Source organism: Coregonus lavaretus (genome assembly GCF_964263955.1).
Source record: "Coregonus lavaretus genome assembly, chromosome: 27".
NCBI lineage: Eukaryota > Metazoa > Chordata > Actinopteri > Salmoniformes > Salmonidae > Coregonus > Coregonus lavaretus.
Genome location: NC_140014.1, coordinates 6,283,036 through 6,307,113, shown reverse-complemented (window position 1 = coordinate 6,307,113; position 24,078 = coordinate 6,283,036). Strand labels below are relative to the sequence as shown.

The 24,078-nt window shown below is 42.8% G+C and overlaps 1 protein-coding gene across 1 annotated transcript in view; it reads right to left on the bottom strand.

Annotated features, from left to right (window-relative positions):
* LOC311103122 (ena/VASP-like protein) overlaps positions 1-22,398 on the bottom strand; it is a gene marked incomplete at its 5' end in the record, with an annotated part of 44,240 nt that extends 21,842 nt beyond the window's left edge. The window contains 4 exons of the mRNA XM_084144662.1: positions 3,701-3,878; positions 4,225-4,393; positions 9,840-9,894; positions 22,326-22,398. Coding sequence (XP_084000788.1) covers positions 3,701-3,878; positions 4,225-4,393; positions 9,840-9,894; positions 22,326-22,398 — 475 coding nt within the window. The remainder of the gene's footprint in view (positions 1-3,700; positions 3,879-4,224; positions 4,394-9,839; positions 9,895-22,325) is intronic.
* Positions 22,399-24,078: the final 1,680 nt, after the last annotated feature.

Genomic DNA, 24,078 nt, shown 5'->3' with positions numbered 1-24,078 from the left:
AGGATGAGACCCTATTCTGAGACATAGCTATTATAAAGGTCTATCTGGGAGACCACGTATTGCATATCAGGAATACCAAACAATAAATCTTAGACGCCCCTTTGCAACACTTGAGCGCCCTTGGGTGTCATTTCCGCTGGGTGTGTTCGGCATGAGGGACACATGGAGCATCTTTATATGGATACTGCTTACCCAGTGAGCACAAGACATTGAAAATACTTTTTTTCAACCAAAAATATGTATTTTCAACCTCAGAAACAGAGACGAGTCCTTACCATTTCCAACCATCTGTAGGTTTGGAATCTTGGTTTGTTTTCAGTGTTCACTTGACATTACTGATGTATTCCAGTTGACATTATAATACATTAATATCATTCTTAATGAGCAACTAAGGCAAGGATGTTGGCTTCATTTGTGTTGATTGCTGTTTTGGAATAAGGTACTGTAACGCTTTCTAAAACTAGATTCATTTCCAATCCCAAACCGTCTTTCATGTTTCATCTCCCACAGTCATCGTCTCATGAAGGAGAAATATTTTAATATTCTATCATCATCAAACAGAGCCAATCATAGCCTTCACATTTCTGCCCCCTTTTTTCAGAAAATAGCGAATAAATATAAATCATGCCCTACTGTACACTGTTTCATCACTACACTGCCTATGAGGAGTTTAGTTGTGTGTGTCTCTGTCTGTGTGTGTGTCTCTGTCTGTGTGTGTGTGTCTCTGTCTGTGTGTGTGTGTCTCTGTCTGTGTGTGTGTGTCTCTGTCTGTGTGTGTGTGTCTGTCTCTGTGTGTGTGTCTCTGTCTGTGTGTGTGTGTCTGTCTGTGTGTGTGTCTCTGTCTGTGTGTGTGTGTCTCTGTCTGTGTGTGTGTGTCTCTGTCTGTGTGTGTGTGTCTGTCTGTGTGTGTGTCTCTGTCTCTGTTGCTTTTCTTTGTTCTCTCAGCCTGCAGCTCTCTGATAGGTGATGTCTTGGGATGTCTTGTTTACATTCTTCTTGACACTCCTCTGAACTCCCCTTGTTAGCAGCTGATAATTATCTGTAGGGCTTTGCACCTAATGTTAGCACACATCCAGCTAGAGCTTATGTCATAAAACATCAAAAATATTAATCATAATCGCCATTGAGGGCAGTAATCTAAGTTGGTGTCCATCTAAGATGGTGTCTGTGAGCCAGTTACTCCAACCTGATCTTTTCAGGGTTTTGTTTGGAATACATGAAACCAAGAACTTGAACTATATAGTGTATACTATTTGCGATCAAATGAAACCATTGAAAAGCTAATATGCTATTTGATGCCATCTTTTAGTAGACATACTTTTGTAGCCACTTATTTTCAGATCCAGACACAACAAAGTAACTAAACATATGATACAACGGTATTGAGCTGGTAAAGAGTTGCCTGATATTTCAAATACAACAATGTGGACCACTCTAGTCCATATCACTTGCCAACTGCAACCTCACAGCGTAACGACTGCACAATTAAAGGCTTTTAGATTAGTGACACAATAACCAACACCATTAACACAATCAAGGGTTATTCTGAATGCTATAAAACACATCTACAGATGTTAACAGGAAGGTTGTTTATTTGCGAAATGAGCTTAGCTAGTGCCTAATGTTGCACAGAGAGGCCTGACATATGGGGTCCTGGCTGCTGCCATGGTGATGTGAGAGAAGTAGTGGCCCAGAGGAGTGCTAGGGCTTGATCAGGCCTGTGCACAGTAAGGACAGAAGCTCTCAAGGGACAAAACAAGGCCTGCTTTCTCTCTCACACTCTCTAACTCAGATGGTGTTTACCTAATTGCCTAAATGTGAGTTTTTTAGTTAAATATGATGCTAAAAAACAGTATTCCAAACCTCAGGAGCCACATCTAAGCACCCCGTGGTGCTGTAGCCCCAAAACATGATCAAATATAAATGGTACTTTGCCCCTTAGGGCCACCGTGGTGTTTCAGTGGTGTTAATATGGAAAACTTTCATTGGCAGTCAACAGAAATGCATACAGCTTAAGTTTTACATGATTAACAGTTTACACATCTGCATAGTGATTTCCAGAACATCACCTCCCTATTTTAGCCCTACAATGCCACCCAAAGAGGTGTTACCAATGCCATCAGCCTCACATTGCCAGCAGCACCATCATGCAATAGATTCCGCCACTCCCTCCATCACCTACTCTACTTACTGAGGGTGATCTTCGCAGAAGTGCACCTTCTGATAGTGGCTGGTGACATCTCTGGAGTAAGAATCATCGTGAGACCCTCTCTGCTGTTCTTACAGTGTCTTTAGCAAGCTATTACTGTATGTAGGATATGTACTAACTATGGCTTCTAGTCAGGCAGCTGGCCAGACTACTGGAATAGCATTAGCCACGAGTCGGGTGATCCAACATGGGACCCCAGTAGCAGGTATAAAGCAGGAGAATGCCTGCGACTGCGTTCCCTGGACTGAAAAAGCACCTTGTGTTTGCGTGAGGAGCCCCATAGCTCAGCTCACCTCCAACGTTGCCCCTTCCGGTTACCTCATAGGTTCCCCAAAAAAGGAGAGTGCCATGTGAGATTTGGCGGTCTAAGACAGTTTGGCTCCATGGATATTTTAGCCAGGCCGTGCACCAATAGGAAGGCTAGGGGACGGAATGGAGCCGTCACCGGACTCCCCCTCCCAACAGCGTATAAGTAGCAGCCTGTAACAGGAGAGGCCCATGTGCTATTTGTTAAGTATGGGTAGAGTCAGGCCAGGCTTCATATAAAGACTTCACTACATTTCTGTTGTCATAAACTAGACAGCACCATGCATCTCCTCTAACCACAGGTCTTTACATTGATGTGTGCAAGTGTCTTTCCTGGCGTGATAGTGTTAATAGTTGTAATGGTTAGTTTGGATAGTGTTGCATTAGGCATGCAGTATTGTCACAACTGTCTGCAATCGGCCCTTATACTTGATGCTTAAATGACCAATGACCAGGCCACTGAACATATCTAAGTCTGGCAGCCTGGGCCCTAGCCTGGGTTTAGTTCAGTAGGGAAAAACATTTAGAAACTAAGTGAAATGGGGATGTACTATTTGAACTTGTACAATAAGTCCTTTTAAATAATTTTCCATTGCATAACATTTTTAAAAGTTTTGCTACAATGTGCCCTACTGAACATGACATAGGTCACTGGGTTTATAGTCTAACAGGGTTCTATGGTTTGTTTTGTATTCCCAATTTCCCACACACACTGCTGAAAGATTTCACCCTGAGCCATTGAGATATACTAGTTATGGCTCTGTTTTCACTCTAGAGCTTGATGTCCAGCAGAGGGATGTAGAACTCAGTTGAGAGCAACCCAGCAACCAGACTGACTGGCACCTGCAGCCCTAATGTCATTGGCTGAACCAAGTGTAAATTGAACAGGTTGAGATCCTTTCTGAAAATAGATGATATCTATAATATAAGATATTATATCTTATAACAGCCTAAACATGTTCAACAAAATATTTAGTTCATCCAACAATCCTTGGATGATAGTGGAGTTAAACTGGCCACAAATGACTGGATAAAAATATGTGCATTTCGACTGACAATTAGCAGCTGGCGTGCCAAGTATAACTGACAATTAACATTCATCAGTGTCAGCTAGAGCCCAGCTAAACCCTTTGACTGTGCCATAAACAGACAGACACATTATTTCCACACGGGAAAGGGTCCCACCTCCGTCTTGCGAGCTGAGCACGTTGAGGGCGAACATCATGGCGGTGGAGAAGGTGGTGGCCTCCTCCTTGCTGGCGAAGTTGAGGCCGTACACCTGCCTGGCATCACGCCACTGGTGGAAGGTGGGCGTGGCCTGGTTATACTTCAGCCCCTTTACTATGGAGTAGTTGATCACCACCTGCGAGACAGTCAGCCAATCACTCATCAGTCATTCATTATTCGCCAATTACTATGGTCAGCTTAGATCAGTGTACAAGATGGAATTCCATCGATAGTGCCATAGAGATTACTGGTACATTTCAAAAACGTTGTCTGCATTTTCATTTTTATCACAGAGCTGAATATGAAAGAGATTGCATAAGAGATGGACTCTTCCTCTATTATTATCCTTAAGCCAGTGTGTGTGATGAAGATGAATAGGCTTGCAGTGTGACTTGTCTTCCCCCAGATCTACATCACATATGTAGGTCCATAGAAATGACTAGAACAGACAAATTCACCATGGCAATTGTGTGTGTATGTACCTGCTGGTCCTGTAGTTTGACCCCGACCACGCGGAAGGTGTTGTTGGCCGTGTTGTGGTAGATGTTGATGCGGCTGAAGCCCTGCTGGCCCGGCTTGATTGGCACCCACTTCTTACTGGTGTCATCGTACACCATGACTGAGGCGCGGGCTTGGCAGATACTCTGTTCACTGTGGAGGAGGAAGAGGTCAACAACAAAGCCATAGGGTGAATCTAAAAAATAAAAAAATATCATACATTTCACCTGTTCTGGGAATGTTTATTTTTAGGTTGCAGGTAGGTTCCGAGAACGTTTTACTCTGGTTCCTTGAAAGTTTTCCTGGGAGGTTTTATTAATGCTACGAGAATGGAAATTATAGGTTATTTGGAGGTTTTTTAATAGCTTCCTTAAAACTTTCACTGAATGTTTCAATAAGACTTTTAACAACACTGCTAGCTTATTTTGAGTTAACTTTTTTGAACTCCAAGCACAGATAGGATACATGGAAATTCCTTTCCTTAGGCATTAATCATGCAAACATTTATTTTTATTGTGACACAGCATCAGTGAGACTCAAACCTATAATCTTCTGTTCTCTGTCTATGGAATTAGTCCACTGTGCCACCAGGATGGAGCTAACATGCCATGTTTTTTACGCATACAAAGCTGTTCATTTTAGTCTATTCAAACAGACCCAATTTCTAAGGAAACAAGCACTCATTAAGATCAGGTGTGGCCAATTAGTGGGCACGGCCAACACACCTGAACAGGATATAGTTTGGTTGACGCTGAGAACGTAATGTATATGTTTTTAAATAACATTCTTAGAACGTTACAAAAGTTTAGTGGTTTTTATGGAAAGTTTTTTTACCCACTTTTTCTCCCCAATTTCGTGATATCCAATAACAATCTTGTTACATCGCTGTAACTCCACAACGTGCTCGGGAGAGGCAAAGGTCGAGTCATGCGTCCTCCGAAACACAACCCACCTAACCGTGCTTCTTAACACCCGCCTGCACCAATGTGTCGGAGGAAACACAGTTCAACTGATGACCAAAGTCAGCCTGCAGGTGCCCGGCCCACCACAAGGAGTCGCTAGAGCACGATGAGCCAAGTAAAACCTCCCCGGCCCGGACGACACTGGGCCAATTGTGCGCCGGTTGTGACACAGCCTGGGATCGAACCCGGTTCTGTAGTGACGCCTCAAGCACTGCGATGCAGTGCCTTAGACCGCTGTGCCATTCGGGAGGCTTATGGAAAGTTTTCTTAAAGTTCTCGGAACAATTTGAGAACATTACTTTAAATAGAAACATGAGGAAACCTGTAGAAAACGTTATGCTGTAGTACTGAAATTCCCAGTAGGAAACGTTATGCTGAAGTACTGAAATTCCCACAGGAGAAAGTTTTCTTAACGTTCTCTGAACTATTTGAGAACATTCCCAATGTCAAACCAGTTGGAGAATGTTCCTAGAACATTACCAAAATTGAAATGAAATGTAACCATGTTTGAACTGCTCAGAAACATTCTGTTAAGGTAATGAAATCCCAAATGTGTTATTTTATTTTGGTCAAGTTTCTTAAATGTGGTGAGAATGTTCCAAAGCAACTATCCTGCACGATCCCAGAATGTTGTGGGAAGGTTGTATTCAAAATAACCATGCTCTCACCAAGCTCTAAGAAATGCTTGCAGTGCCAGGGTTGTGGGTTTGATTCCCACAGGGAACCAGTATGAAAAAGTATGCACTCACTACTGTAAGTCGCTCTGGATAGGAGTGTCTGCTAAATGACTAAAATGTAATGGTTCTCAGAACGTTTGGTGCTAGCTGGGATAAGTCAAAATGTTTGGAGACATGGGCGGAAGGGTGTGTGTCGCTGATCTATGATAATAACACAGTGAGCGAAAACCAAAGCGTCTAATTAACTATCTGATCACCAGATGGGAGGAATGTATCTGTTTAAAAGTAAATGAGAGACCAGGAGCGCAAACCAGAGGAATGGTGAATTTGCATCCATAAATAATCATGGTTTTGGTCCAGGCAGAGACTGACTTGATTCCAAACTCTCCATCCCTTTTGACAACAAGAATTAAACAATTGAATTATGTGGTGAACAAGAACATTTCAAAGCACTAATGATAACTCCTTGGAAGTGTTGTCGGAGTCCTGGAAAAAACTTGCATCTCCATGCTTCACTTTCACAATGCATGGAGGGGGTGACTTCTTTCAATCTATGTAAAGATAAATCTACATTGAGAAAAATGTTGATATAACTCAGTGAGCACAAGATGTTGAAAATACATATTTTCAAAGTCTTTTCAACCCAAAATACGTATTTTCAACGTATTTTGCTCATAGGGAAGGTATTTCCAGTACACCGACGAGGGGTAAGATATCTAAGGCAGGGTTTCCCAAAGTCCTTCCTGGGGCCCCCTGGGGGCACGTTTTGGTTTTTGCCCTAGCACTATACAGCTGTTTCAGATAATCAAAGCTTGATAAATAAATTGGTTATATGAATCAGCTGTGTAGTGTTGGGGCAAAAACCAAAACGTTCACCCGGGGGGGGGGCCAGGACAGACTTTGGGAAACCTTGATCTAAGGGTATGAATAACAACATGGTGTGATATGGTGTGATATTCCTGACAGCATGACAGGGTATTGATGTTTCACACACAGAGCTCTAAGAGGTGAGATTGGCTTGTGCCCTCAGGGGACTGTGAAGTGACAAAAAGTTTACAAATCTTCACCTTGCTTCACCTTAAAGCTAACTGCTTTAAATAATTATGTTACTCAGCTACTTCAGGCGACTCAACATTCTTAGTCTTTATTGTACAGACTGGCAAATTAGCACTGCATTCACAGCTGTCATTTCTAGACACCAATTCTTAAAGGAAATATTTTGCTAAGTGGGTACCTCAACACGGAAAGCAAAAGAAGCCTATTGTGAAGCCTTTTCTATATCCAAAATAAGCCTTTTCAATATTGCAGCTAAATAAAGATTCCACCACAGAGACAGACAATGGGTCGTCTTGACTCTAAAGCCCCTAGGACATCACTAGCATTCAAATACCAGCATGTGGCTTTCCTCTGCAATCTCCTTCCTCCCTAGGAGGTGGAGAACATGGAATGGGTGAGGCAGTATGAGTGCAGGATTCAGAACCTCTTGTACCAAAATCGACTACCATTTTCACACTATTGTGCCACCCCGAACCGAACAGCTCAGATAGTTTATTTCCACATTGTCCTTTCCAGCACGGTTCCAGCAACTATGGCAGATGTGTAATCAGGCCAGCGCAGTACAGCTCGGCTCAGGAGTGTGAAAAGCGTATGACACTTGAGGCCTATGCAGATGTGCACTACAACAATATTAGAGGGTCAGGCTCTGAAAGAATGCCGCAAGACAGGGACCGACAGCTGTCCCTCCTTGATTACTAACCTGACACTGACACATTCTCACCACTCTTCAGTATCAACCATAACACAACCATCAGACAGCCATCACACAACCAGTCACCATCAATATCCTTGCAAGTGCTTTTCAAATTAAATTGAAGCGCGTGTGGTAATCAATCAATTACAGATATTCAAAAAATATAATCATTGCACAGTAAGCCCTTGAGGAGACATTGAACATGCAATCGGATATAGCAAGTTTGGTTTACCCTTTATGTGACATCTCAGCCAGTTAGCGCAGCAGACGACAGTGAGTGCTGTGCTTCATTTGAGGTTTTGAGTGAGGTGTAGTTTGACACAGTAGGTGAAATTGTATCTCAGCAAAGGAAGCAAAGGCTAACGGCTAACAGCTAACAGCTAAAGGCTAACAGCAATAAATGGAGGAGAAGGTGTAAGAGCATCTTCATTTACCACATTCAAAATAGGGAAGTCTTGGGCTCAATTGAGTCAATAACTCAAATCGATATGGAATCAATAAAAGCCATTCAAATAAATCCACAATAAGCAAAACCTTTCAGAAAACCAGCTTATGCCTTTCTGGTATCCTGGCAACCACAGGTAGAGCCCAACATGCTTTAGACTCAACTGTGGGCATAGTTCACCAGTCATGCTACTCAGTCAAGTAGGACTTGGCAATTGAGGATATCCCGACTTCAATATCCCGAGTCTACACATTATGAATTTCCTTTCTCAAAGCTTTCAATTAAAAAATACATTACTGGGACTTAGACCGTAAAGATATATTCTATCTGGTTCTAAATTGAGTTGGGCTCAATCTAACCACAAAACAGGCGCTTCTACACAGAGACCACACATGTCCCTGAGGAGATACTCAGCTCTTTAGTGTCTGACAGATCCCCTTACAAAAACAAGCCCTATTTCTGGAGCCATTTGGGGTCGAGGGTTTACATGCCTTCTCTGTGAAGCATTGGTTTCAGTACCCCACCAGGCTAAGTCAGAAATAAAGTATAGCGCCGTCTATTTGTCTGACTGACATTGCTCAATCATCGCATGTGATGCAACTTAAAGTTTAACGGCTCCTCGAATGTCACTGGGGCCGAGCTCCCTGCCATCCAGGACCTCTATACTAGGCGGAAGGCCCAAAAAATTGTCAGACTCCAGCCACCCAAGTCATAGACTGTTCTCTCTGCTACCGCACGGCAAGCGGTACCGGAGCGTCCAAATCTGGGACCACAAGGCTCCAGAACAGCTTCTACCCCCCAAGCCATAAGACTGCTGAACAGTTAATCAAATCGCTACCCAGACTTTTTTTTGCACTGAGTCTCTTGCACTGAGTCTCTTGCACTGGCTCTATGCACACACGCTGCTGCTACATTGACACTCCAATACACACACACACACACACACACACACACACACACACACACACACACACACACACGCTGCTGCTACTCTATTTATTATCTATCCTGATTGCCTAGTCACTTTTACCCCTACCTACATGTACATATTACCTCAATCACCTCAACTACCTCGTAACCCCAGCACTGACACACCCGGATCTGTTTCACTTGTCTTTGTGCTTGTCTCCACCCCCCTCCAGGTGTCGCCCATTTTCCCCATTATCCCCAGTGTATTTATACCTGTGTTTTCTGTTTGTCTGTTGCCAGTTCGTCTTGTCTCGTCAAGCCTACCAGCGTGTTTTTCATACTCTGTTTTCCCGGTTTTGATCTTTCTGCCTGCCCTGACCCTGAGCCTGCCTGCCATTCTGTACCTTAGGTCATCTAAGAGACACAGATCTCTTTAATAGTCGTCTGACATTAGCTGCTGTCTCCAAAGCCATTTTTAAAGAACTCAAATACTTTGCAGTCGCTGGGGACGGAAAAATAACTTAGAGAAAAGGCAGCGTGACAAATACAACTAAGCTAAAGGGAGCTACAGAACTGCAAGTCAGGGTGACAGAGTGGGCAATGCCTACATGACACAATGGGAATGGTCAAGTCATACAGACTGCAAACTCATGCACTGCCCCTGACGAACTATGAGCATCACACTTTTGCATGATGGTAACAGTATTTGAACTGGAACAAATACAAAGGCCTAGTCATACAATTGCAGCATATCTTTAAAGCATTCTATATTGGGTTAGCCTACACTGCCTTGCATTGGTTTGTGGTTAGGGAATGCTAATATTAGCACTTGGTGGTAGTGGCTGTGTATACAAACACCAACATCTTCCTGATCCAAGATCGGTTCTCGTAGGTTGCATACTGCACTGCACCTACAAATCAACACAAACCTACAGTATACAGTGAGCTCCAAAAGTATTAGGACAGTGACAATGTTTTTTTGTTTTGGCTCTGTACTCCAGCACTTTGGATTTGAAATGATACAATGGCTAAGGTGCAGACTGTCAGCTGAGGGTATTTCTTCCATACCGGGTGAACCGTTTCGAAATTACAGCACTTTTTGTACATAGTTCTCCCATTTTATGGGACCAAAAGTATGGGGACAAATTCACTTATGTGTATTAAAGTAGTAAAAAGTTAAGTATTTGGTCCCACATTCATAGCACGCAATGACTACATCATGCTTGTTGGATGCATTTGCTGTTTGTTTTGGTTGTGTTTCAGATTATTTTGTGCCCAATAAAAATGAAATGGTAAATAATGTATTGTGTCATTTTGGAGTCACTTTTATTGTAAATAAAAATAGAATATGTTTCTAAACACGTCTTCATTAATGTGGATGCTACCATGATTACGTATAATCCTGAATGAATCGTGAATAATGATGAGTGAGAAAGTTACAGACGCACAAATATCATACCCCCAAGGCATGCTAACAAGGGAGGTTTGCATTTTCTTTGGGGGGGGGGGTTTGATATTTATGCCTCTAACGTTCTCACTCATCATTATTAACAATTCATTAAGGATTATCTGTAATCATGGAAGCATCCACATTAATGTAGAAGTTGAGTGAGGACGTAAGTGGTGACTGTGGCTCTCCTTGTCAGTCACTATAGGCTTAAACCCTGTCGGTCTTCCTTATACTCATGACTACACCTTTAAAAAAAATGGATAAGCACTTTTCATGTCCAAGTCATGAATAAAAGTCAAAATATGGATAAAAAACACAAATTAACAGAATTTGCAGGGGAACGAAAACAGACAATAATATGGGGTCTTTGTTTCTATGGCCATTGACAGGTTGTGTGTGTGTAATATCTATTGGAGACTTTTGCGTGAATTATTTAGTTTTAAGAAACATACATTCAATATAACACTCTAAACAATATAGCCAGTCAATATCAATGTAGTTAAATACAATGAAATCACCCCTGTACCTGTGTAAGTGTGTAGGCCTATCCCACTGAGCAAAACCAGTTGAAAATATGTACTTTCAACCAGTTCTGCAGTTGAAATTACATCTTTACAACCAGTTTTGCTTACTGGGATTGGACAGGAATGCTCAGACACGTCACCATTATAATACGGTACTTGGGGATACCTCGAAATAGCTATTACACAGAGAGAGGTAGTACAACATCCATTACGGTGGCTTATAAGGATCTAGAGGCAGAAGTTGAGATAATGCTAGCCTCCAGACATGTTCCAGCTAGACGAGTGGGAGTGAGATGCTGGATGGAGGCTTCTGCTACATTGAGTGCTTAACCATGTCAAATAAGCCTCATGGGTGAGCTGGAGAAAGGAGGCCACCATGTTTCCAGCCTTTTGAATTAAGCAAGCCTCTGCCCCTAAACACACACACACACACACACACATTAAGCAAGCCGCTGCTGTACACACACGCACACACACATACACAGGGCCTTTCAGTGCAGCACTGTATGTATCATGGATGTTGGGTTTCGGTGTATTGTTCTGTTTGTACCCCATCCATTAGCTGAGTACTTTCTGGTAGTACAGTTCTGGGATGTATTCAATAGGAACCAAAAGGAAGCAAACGGCAGAAACAGGGATGGACTAACCTGAACTTGTCCAATAAGAAACGCTAGTTTTCATTGCAAAACGCTTTTAGTTGCAAAACCTTTTACTACGGTGTGCACACCCCTGGTTTACCGGCTTTGTCCAGGAATACACAAATTGGGGATGGTTTAAATTAATAGTAAGGTAAGGGGCAGTGTTTTTTCTAAAAGCAGGCTGCTGGTTTGTCACAGCAGTTCTAGGCCTAATTTCCCCATCATCACAACTAAATAACATTTTGCCTGGGAACAATTCAGGGTTTCCATGGTAACCCTGGAGGCAGAGCGGGTATCAAGCAGTGAGAGGACAGCAACCCTAGCTGGTGACCAGCCAGCGGGCAATCCCTTTGTTGCCAGGCAGGGTAATTGTTTAATGCTGCTGGTTCAGTGGAACGTACCCGAAACAGAACCGAATAATAGAACAACAACACAGCATCACTCTCTCCGTCTGCTGCATCATGTGAGCTACAATATTTGATTGGTAAGGCCTTCTCTCTCGCTCCCTATTTACCGGGTACAATGACATGTCTGCTAGTCTGCTAATTGTAGTTCACATTTCAGTCACATCAAGTGCAAAGCCAAAAATAGAGTATGAGACCTCTAATGAAAAATGTGTAAGGCAGGTGAGGAAATCCCACCGCTGCCTCCAAACGTAAGGCTGATGATAATAAATGAAGATCCAGGGACACTGACTTCAGTATTAGACTTCAAGCTTTAATTAGAGACTATCCAACCTAAAGGGGACAAATAAAATACAAATACTATAAGCAGAGAAACAGCTGCCACCAGCAGTGGCACCAAACTCTAAACTGGAGATCTCCCAGCAACCCCTGCTCTATACTTCAGAGCCAGAGTCTACGCTGTCAAAATAAGAGTCTCTCAATACAGGTCCCACACATGCATGCTGTAGAGTATAGCATTGTATCTTGTCTTGCACAGGCAGGTAGCCTCATCCTCAGGCGTAGTAGAGCGACCAGTGAGAAGGAAACCAGAGCTGCCAGTGGCAGCAGCAGTAGAGGGGGACTCCCATTAGAACAGCAGACTTAATTAAAGTTACCTCTCCCATTCAGTCTGTAGTCTGTACCCTCCCTGACTCCTTGCTCCACGCACCGACAATCACAAAAACGAGTCTGTACGTTTTGTTCTGCCCAGCACCCCTTAACAAGTGATGCTTTGTCATAGAACACTAAGCTCATGAACATACAGCTGATGTATGGCACATATACATAAACTCTAAATAAAGGTGAGGGTATTTTTAGCTGCGGGCAGCACCAATGAAGAAAAACAGCACCATGCACATTTTGGTGAATGAGTTAAAAAAGGAGAAGTGGAGTTCCTTCCCTGTTATTAGAGAGAGGGCAGCAGGGAGGGGATTGAGTGGATTATACGCTCTAGTGTTTTTCCCAGAGTGCAGTGCAGTATAATCATTTTGGGGCGGCTCCACCACACACACACACACACCCACACGCACCAGCTGACAGAGAGCGTCTCAGTGTCGGGATTACAGGCGACTTCCGAGGAGATCGTTACCGCACTCCCGTTTTAAGGCGAAATTAACTAGGGTTTAACTCTCATATAGGCACCAGGCTGTAATCTCAGCACAGAGAAATTCCCACTGGAAGGGAGTTCTGTGAGGACAGAGGCCTTCAGTAATTGTGTGGGGCAACTTCGCGGCAGGCCTGGGTGGTATTCATTAAGCACCAAATGGTAGAAAATGGACAGAAACAGGGAAGGACTACATGATCTTGTCCAAAAATAAACACTTGTTTTTGTTTTCCGTTCCCAAAATGTTTTGTTACGGTGTAACCTATTAAACTCCACTCTGGTGGAAGACCTGGTGGCAAGTGTGGTTATATAAAAGGAACAGACTGCCAAGATCATTTTCAGACAATAGTGTGTGTAAACGTCTTTGAGACTATTAAACAAATTGCACAATAATGCCATAAAGCATGAGGATTTACATAACTGTAAACTGAGCATTAAACACAGAAAACATAAAATAAAAAATAAACCTCTTTGTGCTCACTAATGCACTGTATTGTTTTCAGCCAACAATACATAACACTCTATGTCACCAAGCTCCAGCTTCAATCCCTAGGAATCACTTTGTCCACCACATGATGGACAAGCTGAATGTTTTACCCTGCCCCCACCACTCTTACGTGTTAAAGTATAGCACGTTGAATGGACAAAGAAATAAGCCACATACAGGAGAGAGGGATGTGGTCCTTAATGGTATTTTCCTGCTGCTCCATTAATATGCTTATCTTCTTAGCGAAATGTCCCTGCTTGTGCAAAAAGGGCACACACACACACACACACAGTTCCAAGCCTCCACCACAACCCACCAGCCAAAGTGTCACCCAAATTGCAGTGTCCAAAACCCATGATGTTCAATACCACTGAGATACTGTTGCTGTCCAGTGTTCACCACTGTGATATCATGTTCTGTAAACTATACCTCCCACTCAAACTAACAGAAACAGCTGTTTCCTAAAGCTGACTTGGACCACTTTGTATGTAGGTCAATAGCCAGTACATTAGTGTTTGGCATGAGTGACACTTTGACATCAGCTGAAGCGCAACAAGAGTCACCATATTGCTGGGATGATTTTCAGCAACAAATGATGAAGGTATACATGCTATTCAGCAAGAATATTAAATTACCATTTTAATGGCAGAAAGTTCGTGCAAATTGTGTGTGCCTCTGTCCTGAGTAAAGAACTGTCGAATGGTGTCCAAACTAGTGTCACGCAAACTAGACAAAAGTCGAGGTAACAGTTAGGTAAGCAAATTTCCATATGACGCTACAAAAACATATTCTCGGCTTAAATCAGGTTTAATTACGTTGGTTTCTTCCCAGTCTCTAATGTATGTGTAGCACATGGGGATGTGTGAAACTTACTCCTCAGCCTGAAGTGTCCCCACTTGCGCCAGCAAATAGCTTTTCAAGTGGCGCCGACTGGTAAGAAGCTTCGGGAGGTTGGTCATGTGTGCTAGCAAGGCAGAGGTCCTGGGTTCGAGCCTCAGTGTGAGCCAAATCAGGAGGAAGCGGTACTCATTAAGCAAGCAGCGTGACGTCATATGCACAATGCATGATGAAAGTGAAGGCTACTGTAAGCCTGGTCCCAGATCAGTTGTACTGTATTCATGATCAGTTGTGCTGTATAGCCAACTCCTATTATAGACAGCACAAACAGATCTGGGACCAAGTGAACAGTAGTCTTCACTGTATCCAGCCATCTCCATCTGGGACAGCAACAAAACATTCCATCCATCTTTTCAGGAGGAACATAAGATGGGCACTGGAGCAAAACACAACGTTGAGTTTAGCCTGAAGCTGTGCTATCTTCAATACGAGTGTAGATTAAACATGGGGCCTTATACAGTGTCTATTCAGAGAATATAGTGCAACCGGAAAAAAGTTTGTTCAGTGTAGCATTCACATGCTGTTCTATTCTTATCATGATCAGTGGGTGGGTGTTGCTAACTTTAACGTATAACGTTAGCACCATGGGGTTAATAAATGAGAAAGAATAGACTATATTAGAAGTATTGCTTTGGATGTGTCATTTCAGTCAGGCAGTCATTAGGTCATTTCAGTAATTTTCCATGTCATTTCAGTCAAGTCCATTTGTCATTCCCTGGATGAAGAAGCTACAGTTGAAGTCGGAAGTTTACATACACCTTAGCCAAATACATTTAAACTCTGTTTTTCACAATTCCTGACATTTAATCCTAGTAGAAATTCCCTGTCTTAAATCAGTTAGGATCACCACTTTATTTTAAGAATGTGAAATGTCAGAATAATAGTAGAGACAATGATTTATTTCAGCTTTTATTTCTTTCATCACATTCCCAGTGGGTCAGAAGTTTACATACACTCAATTAGTGTTTGGTAGCATTGCCTTTAAATTGTTTAACTTGGGTCAAATGTTTCAGGTAGCCTTCCACAAGCTTCCCACAATAAGTTGGGTGAATTTTGGCCCATTCCTCCTGACAGAGCTGGTGTAACTGAGTCAGGTTTGTAGGCCTCCTTGTTCGCACACACTTTTTCAGTTCTGCCCACAAATGTTCTATAGAATTGAGGTCAGGGCTTTGTGATGGCCACTCCAATACCTTGACTTTGTTGTCCTTAAGCCATTTTGCCACAACTTTGGAAGTATGCTTGGGGTCATTGTCCATTTGGAAGACCCGTTTGCGACCAAGCTTTAACTTCCTGACTGATGTCTTGAGATGTTGCTTCAATATATCCACATCATTTTCCTTCCTGATGATGCCATCTATTTTGTGAAGTGCACCAGTCCCTCCTGCAGCAAAGCACCCCTACAGCATGATGCTGCCACCCCCGTGCTTCACGGTTGGGATGGGTTCTTTGGCTTGCAAGCCACCTCCTTTTCCCTCCAAACATAACGATGGTCGTTATGGCCAAACAGTTCTATTTTTGTTTCATCAGACCAGAGGACATTTCTCCAAAAAGTACGATCTTTGTCCCCATGCGCAGTTGCAAACCGTAGTCTGGCTTTTTTATGGCGGTTTTGGAGCAGTGGCTTCTTCCTTGCTGAGCGGCCTTTCAGGTTATGTCGATATAGGACTCGTTTTACTGTGGATATAGATACTTTTGTACCCGTTTCCTCCAGCATCTTCACAAGGTCCTTTGCTGTTGTTCTGGGATTGATTTGCACTTTTCGACCCCAAGTACGTTAATCTCTAGGAGACAGAATGTGTCTCCTTCCTGAGCGGTATGACGGCTGCGTGGTCCCATGGTGTTTATACTTGCGTACTATTGTTTGTACAGATGACCGTGGTACCTTCAGGCGTTTGGAAATTGCTCCCAAGGATGAACCAGACTTGTGGAGGTCTACAATTTATTTTCTAAGGTCTTGGCTGATTTCTTTTGATTTTCCCATGATGTCAAGCAAAGAGGCACTGAGTTTGAACGTAGGCCTTGAAATACACCCACAGGTACACTTCCAATTGACTCAAATTATGTCAATTAGCCTATCAGAAGCTTTTAAAGCCATGACATCATTTTCTGGAATTTTCCAAGATGTTTAAAGGCATAGTCAATTTAGTGTATATAAAGTTCTGACCCACTGGAATTGTGATATAGTGAATTATAAGTGAAATAATCTGTCTGTAAACAATTGTTGGAAAAATTACTTGTGTCATGCACAAAGTAGATGTCCTAACCGACTTGCCAAAACTATAGTTTGTTAACAAGAAATGTGTGGAGTGGTTGAAAAACAAGTTTTAATGACTCCAACCTAAGTGTATGTAAACTTCCGACTTCAACTGTACCATTGTCAGTACTCAGTAGGTCAAAATAGAAATTTTCAAAAGTTCTGTCAACTACTTACATCTGCAACACATGTGTTGCCATTACAATTCCAGTTAAATGCCTTTCAATCAATAATACAATTCTGTTTTTAAATGGGAGAATATTCAGAGATGAATCCAGATTATTTAAGGTTCATTAAAAAAAAATTACACCAGGGGATTTGGTGCTGTATGCATTAGAATCTATAGTGACATTAGCATTAGAGGTTTATAATGTTTTTGTTTCTTTGAATAACTAACTCTCATTAACCTCCCTAACAGTTGCCAATTCGCCACAGTAAAATGTGTGGATTAGTCTTCATAAAAACATTAATGTTTTAGACATTATAAATGCTCATGCGTGTGTATAAATGCTTATTAATACTTTTTAATAGCTTACAAACTGTAAACAAAAAAAAACATGTATTAATGCTTATTCATGAATTATTATGAAGTATTACCAAATGAATGCACAACCAACCTGGCTGAGTAGTTGCTGTAGAAGAGTCCAGAATCACTGACACTCTGAGGCATGTAGAACCGTAGTGCTTGGAGCTGGTGGATATCCATACTGATTACAAAAAAACACTTCTTTTTGAAAAATACCTTCTTTGTTTTTGTCGCAAAACTGTCACATTACTGGCCTTGTTTCCAGTATGCCATACCGCGCTTTAAAATGTAACTCTACAGCTCAGATGTTTTATTATCCTCAAAAGATTATACAAACCCATCAGGGTACAACTTGACAGTAGTCATAATCAAATGTTTTATAATAAAGATGGGAATCTCACAACCCCCCCCCCCCCCCAAAAAAAAATATGCCCCTTTTTTCTAGTCTGAGTGCAGAATAAACACAAATCCAGCAACAAAGAGATGAGCGACGATGAGGTCACTGAAAGGACCGTTGTAGGGCCTGCTGCAGACGGCTTGTGATCATATTACAGATGGCTGATGCTCCTAGTGGTCCTGCTCCTGTATCCATCACCCCCTGAGTGCTGTTGTCCTCCTGTTGTTCTTCTGTTTGGCTCTGGGAGATTAGCCCATATCCCACCCCAACCCCCCACCCAGCTGTGACAGGGTGCAGACCAAACATACACACAGAGAACTTATAGATTGCATGTGCGCACACACACACCCTCCTCCCTTAAACCAGCCAGCAGCCAGCTGTCGCCATGGACACCCAGCATGTGGGGCCTGTTCGTATAGTCTGTATTGATTGGGGATGCCCCTTGCGGTGCCATCGAGCACTGGATTTACACTGAAGACAATGGTACAATGATGGAGTGATGAGTGTTTGCACTTTGCACCTTGTGGAAGGGGGCCATCTGAATAAGGTAAAATACATATAGTTGATCTGTCTGGCACACAAGTCAATTAGGCTACATACAGACAATCATATACAGTGCATTTGTAAAGTATTCGGACCCCTTTACTTTTTCCACATTTTGTTATGTTACAGCCTTATTCGAAAATTGATTAAATAAATAGAAATCCTCATCAATCTACACACTATACCCCATAATGACAAAACGAAAACAGGTTTTTAGAAATCTTTGCAAATGTATTACAAATAAAAAACAGAAATACCTTATTTACATAAGTATTCAGACCTTTTGCTATGAGACTCGAAATTGAGCTCTGGTGAATCCTGTTTCCATTGATCATCCTTGATTGATTGGAGTCCACCTGTGGTAAATTCAATTGATTGGACATGATTTGGAAAGGCACACACCTGTCTATATAAGGTCCCACAGTTGACAGTGCATGTCAGAGCAAAAACCAAGCCATGAGGTCAAAGGAATTGTCCGTACAGTTCCGAGATCGGATTGTGTTGAGGCACAGATCTGGGGAAGGGTACAAAAACATTTCTGCATCATTGAAGGTCCCCAAGAACACAGTGGCCTCCATCATTCTTAAATGGAAGACGTTTGGAACCACAAAGACTCTTCCTAGAGCTGGCAGCCCGGCCAAACTGAGCAACCGGAGAATGGCAATGGTCAGGGAGGTGACTAAGAACCCGATGGTCACTGACAGAGCTCCAGAGTTCCTCTGTAGAGATGGGATAACCTTCCAGAAGGACAACCATCTCTGCAGCACTCCACCAATCAGGCCTTCATGGTAGAGTGGCCAGACGGAAGCCACTCTTCAGTAAAAGGCATATGACAGCCCGCTTGGAGTTTACCAAAAAGCACCTAAAGGACTCTCAGACCATGTGAAACAAGATTCTCTGGTCTGATGAAACCAAGATGGAACTCTTTGGCCTGAATGCCAAGTGTCATGTTTGGAGGAAACCTGGCACCATCCCTACGGGGAAGCATGGTGGTGGCAGCATCATGCTGTGGGGATATTTTTCAGCGGCAGGGACGGGGAGACTAGTCAGGATCTAGGAAAAGATGAACAGAGCAAAGTACAGAAAGATCCTTGATGAAAACCTGCTCCAGAGCGCTCAGAACCTCAGACTGGGGTGAAGGTTCACCTTCCAACAGGACAACGACCCTAAGCACACAGCAAAAACAACACAGGAGTGGCTTCGGGACAAGTATCTGAATGACCCAGCCAGAGCCCGGACTTGAACCCGATCTAACATCTTTGGAGAGACCTGTAAATAGCTGTGCAGTGATGCTCTCCATCTAACCTGACAGAGCTTGAGAGGATCTGCAGAAAAGAATGGGAGAAACTCCCCAAATACAGGTGTGCCAAGCTTGTAGCGTCATACCCAAGAAGACTCAAGGCTGTAATCTCTGCCAAAGGTGCTTCAACAAAGTACTGAGTAAAGGGTCTGAATACTTATGTAAATGTGATATTTATGCTTATTATTTTTAATACATTTGCAACCATTTCTAAAAACCTGTTTTTGCTTTGTCATTAAGGGGTATTGTGTGTAGATTGATGAGGACAAAACACAATTTAGAATAAGGCTGCAACGTAACAAAATGTGGAAAAAGACAAGGGGTCTGAATACTTTCCGAATGCAATGTACACGCAAGCACACGCGCACAAGCACATACACGCATCTCAGCAGACATACAGTACCAAGACACATACAACTTCATTGGAAATTGAATGTTGTGGTTTGAGTAATGGTGGGTGGTTGACATATGAGCCAGAGGGTAGTATCTAAACTACACTGTGTGGATGAGCCGTCCCATGCTCCGTCCGCCAACCCTGAACACCCTCAATAACTCATTCTTGTTGTTTCAGAAAAAAAGCGGAACAATCTCAAATGTCATTATGATAGTAACGCTACACTCTGACTAGTTGACATGGAGTCACTGAGGGCGATGGCACCACTATGGGTTGAACCACTGTTTTGGATTGGTCAAAATTAGTCCTACTCAGTTAGGATTGGTGGACAGCGCTTTGGGACACACTAGGCTGAACATAGGCCATTGTCAAGCTGAATTACTATCAGTGACTCTGTCGCTCCAGGAATCCAAAAAACCCAGCTGGACTGATTCACGATGCTCACTAACTAACATACAGCCTGTGACAAATACATTGTTGATATCAAAACATTGGAGAGAGACACATCAGAGATGGATGGATCATCCCAGTAGACTACAAGTCTTCCAGAATGAAAGGAAGTGCAGTAATGACGTGGTGTGTGATCGCCAAGGAGAAGAAAGGGGTAAGTAAGTAGTAGACACATGGCTAATGGATACAGCCCCTCCCCCCACCTCCATCCCAAGTCCTCCGTAAAGGCAGGTCCCTATCTGTCACTAATCATTATCCTTAAAGGGAAATGCAGCCAATTTGGTACTGTAGCGACTAGCTAGTTATGGGCCTGAGGAAGCACTACCACTGGCGAGTTAGCCTAGCAGCTAGCACAATTGATCTGTTTGATGTTAAGGGTCAGTCGTCAACTGAAAGGTAAGGAGGATAGCAGAGGGGGAGAGAGTGTCAGAGAGAGAGAGCGAGAGCAGGGGGAGTTAGGGTTAGAGAGCATGGAGAGCGAGAGGGAGAAAGAGAGGGGGGAGACAGGCTGAGGTAGTTTAAAAGCCAATAACTGCAGGTTCAGCAACAGCAAAGCTCCCCAAGGTCGTCAGGCCCTGTCGTGCCTCCTGAATGCAGATTCCTGACTAGAGTGAAAACTATATCCTTGTCATTCTATATGGACTGTTATTTCCGACCAAATGTAATTTGCATAAGCATGTAAGCTTGTTATTATGCCTTTATAATGTTGATCGGTCTCCAACTGAGTTCACTTTAGGGGTAAATGCATTCAGTTTGTCAAGTGACAATGTTCCTAAAGCTGTTACTCCTTACTAAGATTAGTTATGTCATCATTGCGCCTACAGTCAGTTATAAGCCCCACACACTGACAGAAAGCATTTGTCCACAGTCCTGTGTGTGAAACATGGTATTGGGCCTTAGCAAGAAAGTCATACTTCAAATCAATACACAAGGCACAAACACAACAAGGTTGTATAATCACAGTGATGTCATATAAAGCATCCCTAGGTTATTCTTCCCTCATACTGACTGCATCACCTGGGTTGTGTTCAATAGGGCACTCCGTAGCGAAAAGTCCAGGTTGTCCTTCCCTGTTTAACTCATTTTTTCTCTCTCATTTTGGCACTTAATGAACACAACCCTAAAAATCCAATCCTCACAAATCGCCATGTCCTAGTCAGGGCCAATTCCATTTCAATTCAGGAAGTATTCCTATTCCAATTCCCCTCTATTTCAGTTTACTTCCTGAATTGACTGAATTGAAATGGAATTGACCCCAACCCTGGTCCCAGTCTTTCTAATCTCCTATGTTTTTGAGACCCAGCCAGCTTGTGGTGGGAATCCCACCATACTACACAAATTAGCATTAGCTTAGCATTCCTAAGCATGGACAGTCTGTAAACAAGCATAAGATGGGATCAATCCTCTCTGAGGCAAAGCTGACACACTGATTGAAACTCATCTCCTTTTCCTCTGGGAAGAATGGAGAGATTTATCAAACTCATTCCTCTGACCAGCTGGCTGCAGTCTCAGCTCAGTGGAATGAAGGAAACACTCCCTGGAACTGTTAACCTTTGAGAAAAAGCTGGTTTGGAAACTGCTTTTACTGACACAAACAGTGAACAACTATGGTTTCTTACCGAGCTGAAAACAGAGATTCAGTTTTGTATAGGAACTACCTACCAAAACCATTTTCCCTATAGGCCATAAACCTTTAATATTATTGTCTTTACATCGTTGTCCGATCACATCTCTGATCAATACACTTCACCCCTGAATAGTCAAATTTCCAACAAGAGCAACATCAGGTTATATATCTAATAACTAGCTACCAATACCATTTTTCATCTAGGATCATGAAGTCAAGCCTATTCCTGAACATATAATATCAACAGAAAATTCTGAAGCAGATGGACAAGGCAAAAGCAACACAGTGAGAAAGGCATTATCCTTACCTGAAGTCATCAAAGGAATACATGGTTGGCAGATAGTTTCAATGGAGGAGGTAGAAGTGAAATCCTTTTGCATAAGATGAAAAGTGGGGGAGATCACACGGAAGGGAAAGCATCAGTGAGAGTGGAGAGTATGCGGAACGCACACCTCATCTTCTATCTTCTTCAGACAGGTAAAAATAAATAATCATTCTAGAAGCGCCAGAATCCACAAACTGATGTGAAGGGAAAAGAGCGCAGCTGGCTCAGAGAGTGAGTGAAGGGAAAAGGAAGGAGTGAGTGTGACCGTGTGTTTGTGTGAGAGTGAGTGAGGAAGGGAAAGAGAGCGCGAGAAGGAGAGAGCGAGTGTGTGCGTGCGAGAGAGTCAGGGAGAGAGTCAGATTGAGTCAGTAAGAGAGAGAGTCAGAGAGAGGAGGAGAGAGAGAGCAGAGAACATGTGATCACGCCAGCCCAGTCACCTTACCTATACTCACATCCACTCTAAGGATTGGAGGGCTGTATAGCCTATCTGCCTCTGAGGAGTCTCGCCCATTGGATGTACTGAAAGAGCCACATGATCCCTGTAACCAGTGTATAAGCACGGCATGATAGATTGGTCCCAGATCTGTTTGTGCTGTATAGCCAACTACTATAGTCATTGTCAATGCCAGACAGCAGATCTGGGACCAGTCTAACAGCATGATAGGAACTTGTAAAAATGACTCTTGGCGACACTGTCACTCACACATGCACCTATCTTAGATTTAGAAGTATTTTGACTAAAATACCTACACAATTTCACATTAACATTTTATTCATGTCATTCTGTTGCCAAATAAATACAAACTCTGGTCATTTAGCCTAATTTTAGTCAGATATAGCCTAATATGGATAAGCAGATTTTTCATTACTTTCACTTGACCTATTTGCCACTGCACAGCTCCTACACTTAAAAGTGTTACTGCAGTAATTTATGGCATCGTTAATTAAGGGGATTCTTCCTCAATGAGATTCCATCAGGTTGATGCAAACATAGATCAATAAGCTGCTATGCAACAAAGCAAAGTGTCGAAAACAAAGAGCATTCTCTCAGCCCTGCAAAGGAGGGTTTAGGTTAATTGCTTCGAAATTGTCGCAACCCCTATTACTAGTCTGTTCAACCTCTCTTTCATAACGTCTGAGATCCCCAGAGATTGGAAAGCTGCCGCGGTCATCCCCCTCTTCAAAGGGGGTGACACTCTAGATCCAAACTGCTACAGACCTATATCCATCCTGCCCTGCCTTTCGAAAGTATTTGAAAGCCAAGTTAACAAACAGATCACCGACCATTTCGAATACCACCGTACCTTCTCCGCTATGCAATCCGGTTTCCGAGCTGGTCATGGGTGCACTTCAGCCACGCTCAAGGTCCTAAACGATATTATAACCGCGATTGATAATAGACAGTACTGTGCAGCCGTCTTCATCGACCTGGCCAAGGCTTTCGACTCTGTCAACCACCGCATTCTTATTGGCAGACTAAATAGCCTTGGTTTCTCAAATGACTGCCTCGCCTGGTTCACCAACTACTTCTCAGATAGAGTTCAGTGTGTCAAATCGGAGGGCCTGTTGTCTGGACCTATGGCAGTCTCTATGGGGGTGCCACAGGGTTCAATTCTTGGGCCGACACTTTTCTCCGTGTATATCAATGATGTCGCTCTTGCTGCTGGTGACTCTCAGATCCACCTCTACGCAGACGACACCATTTTGTATACATCTGGCCCTTCATTGGACACTG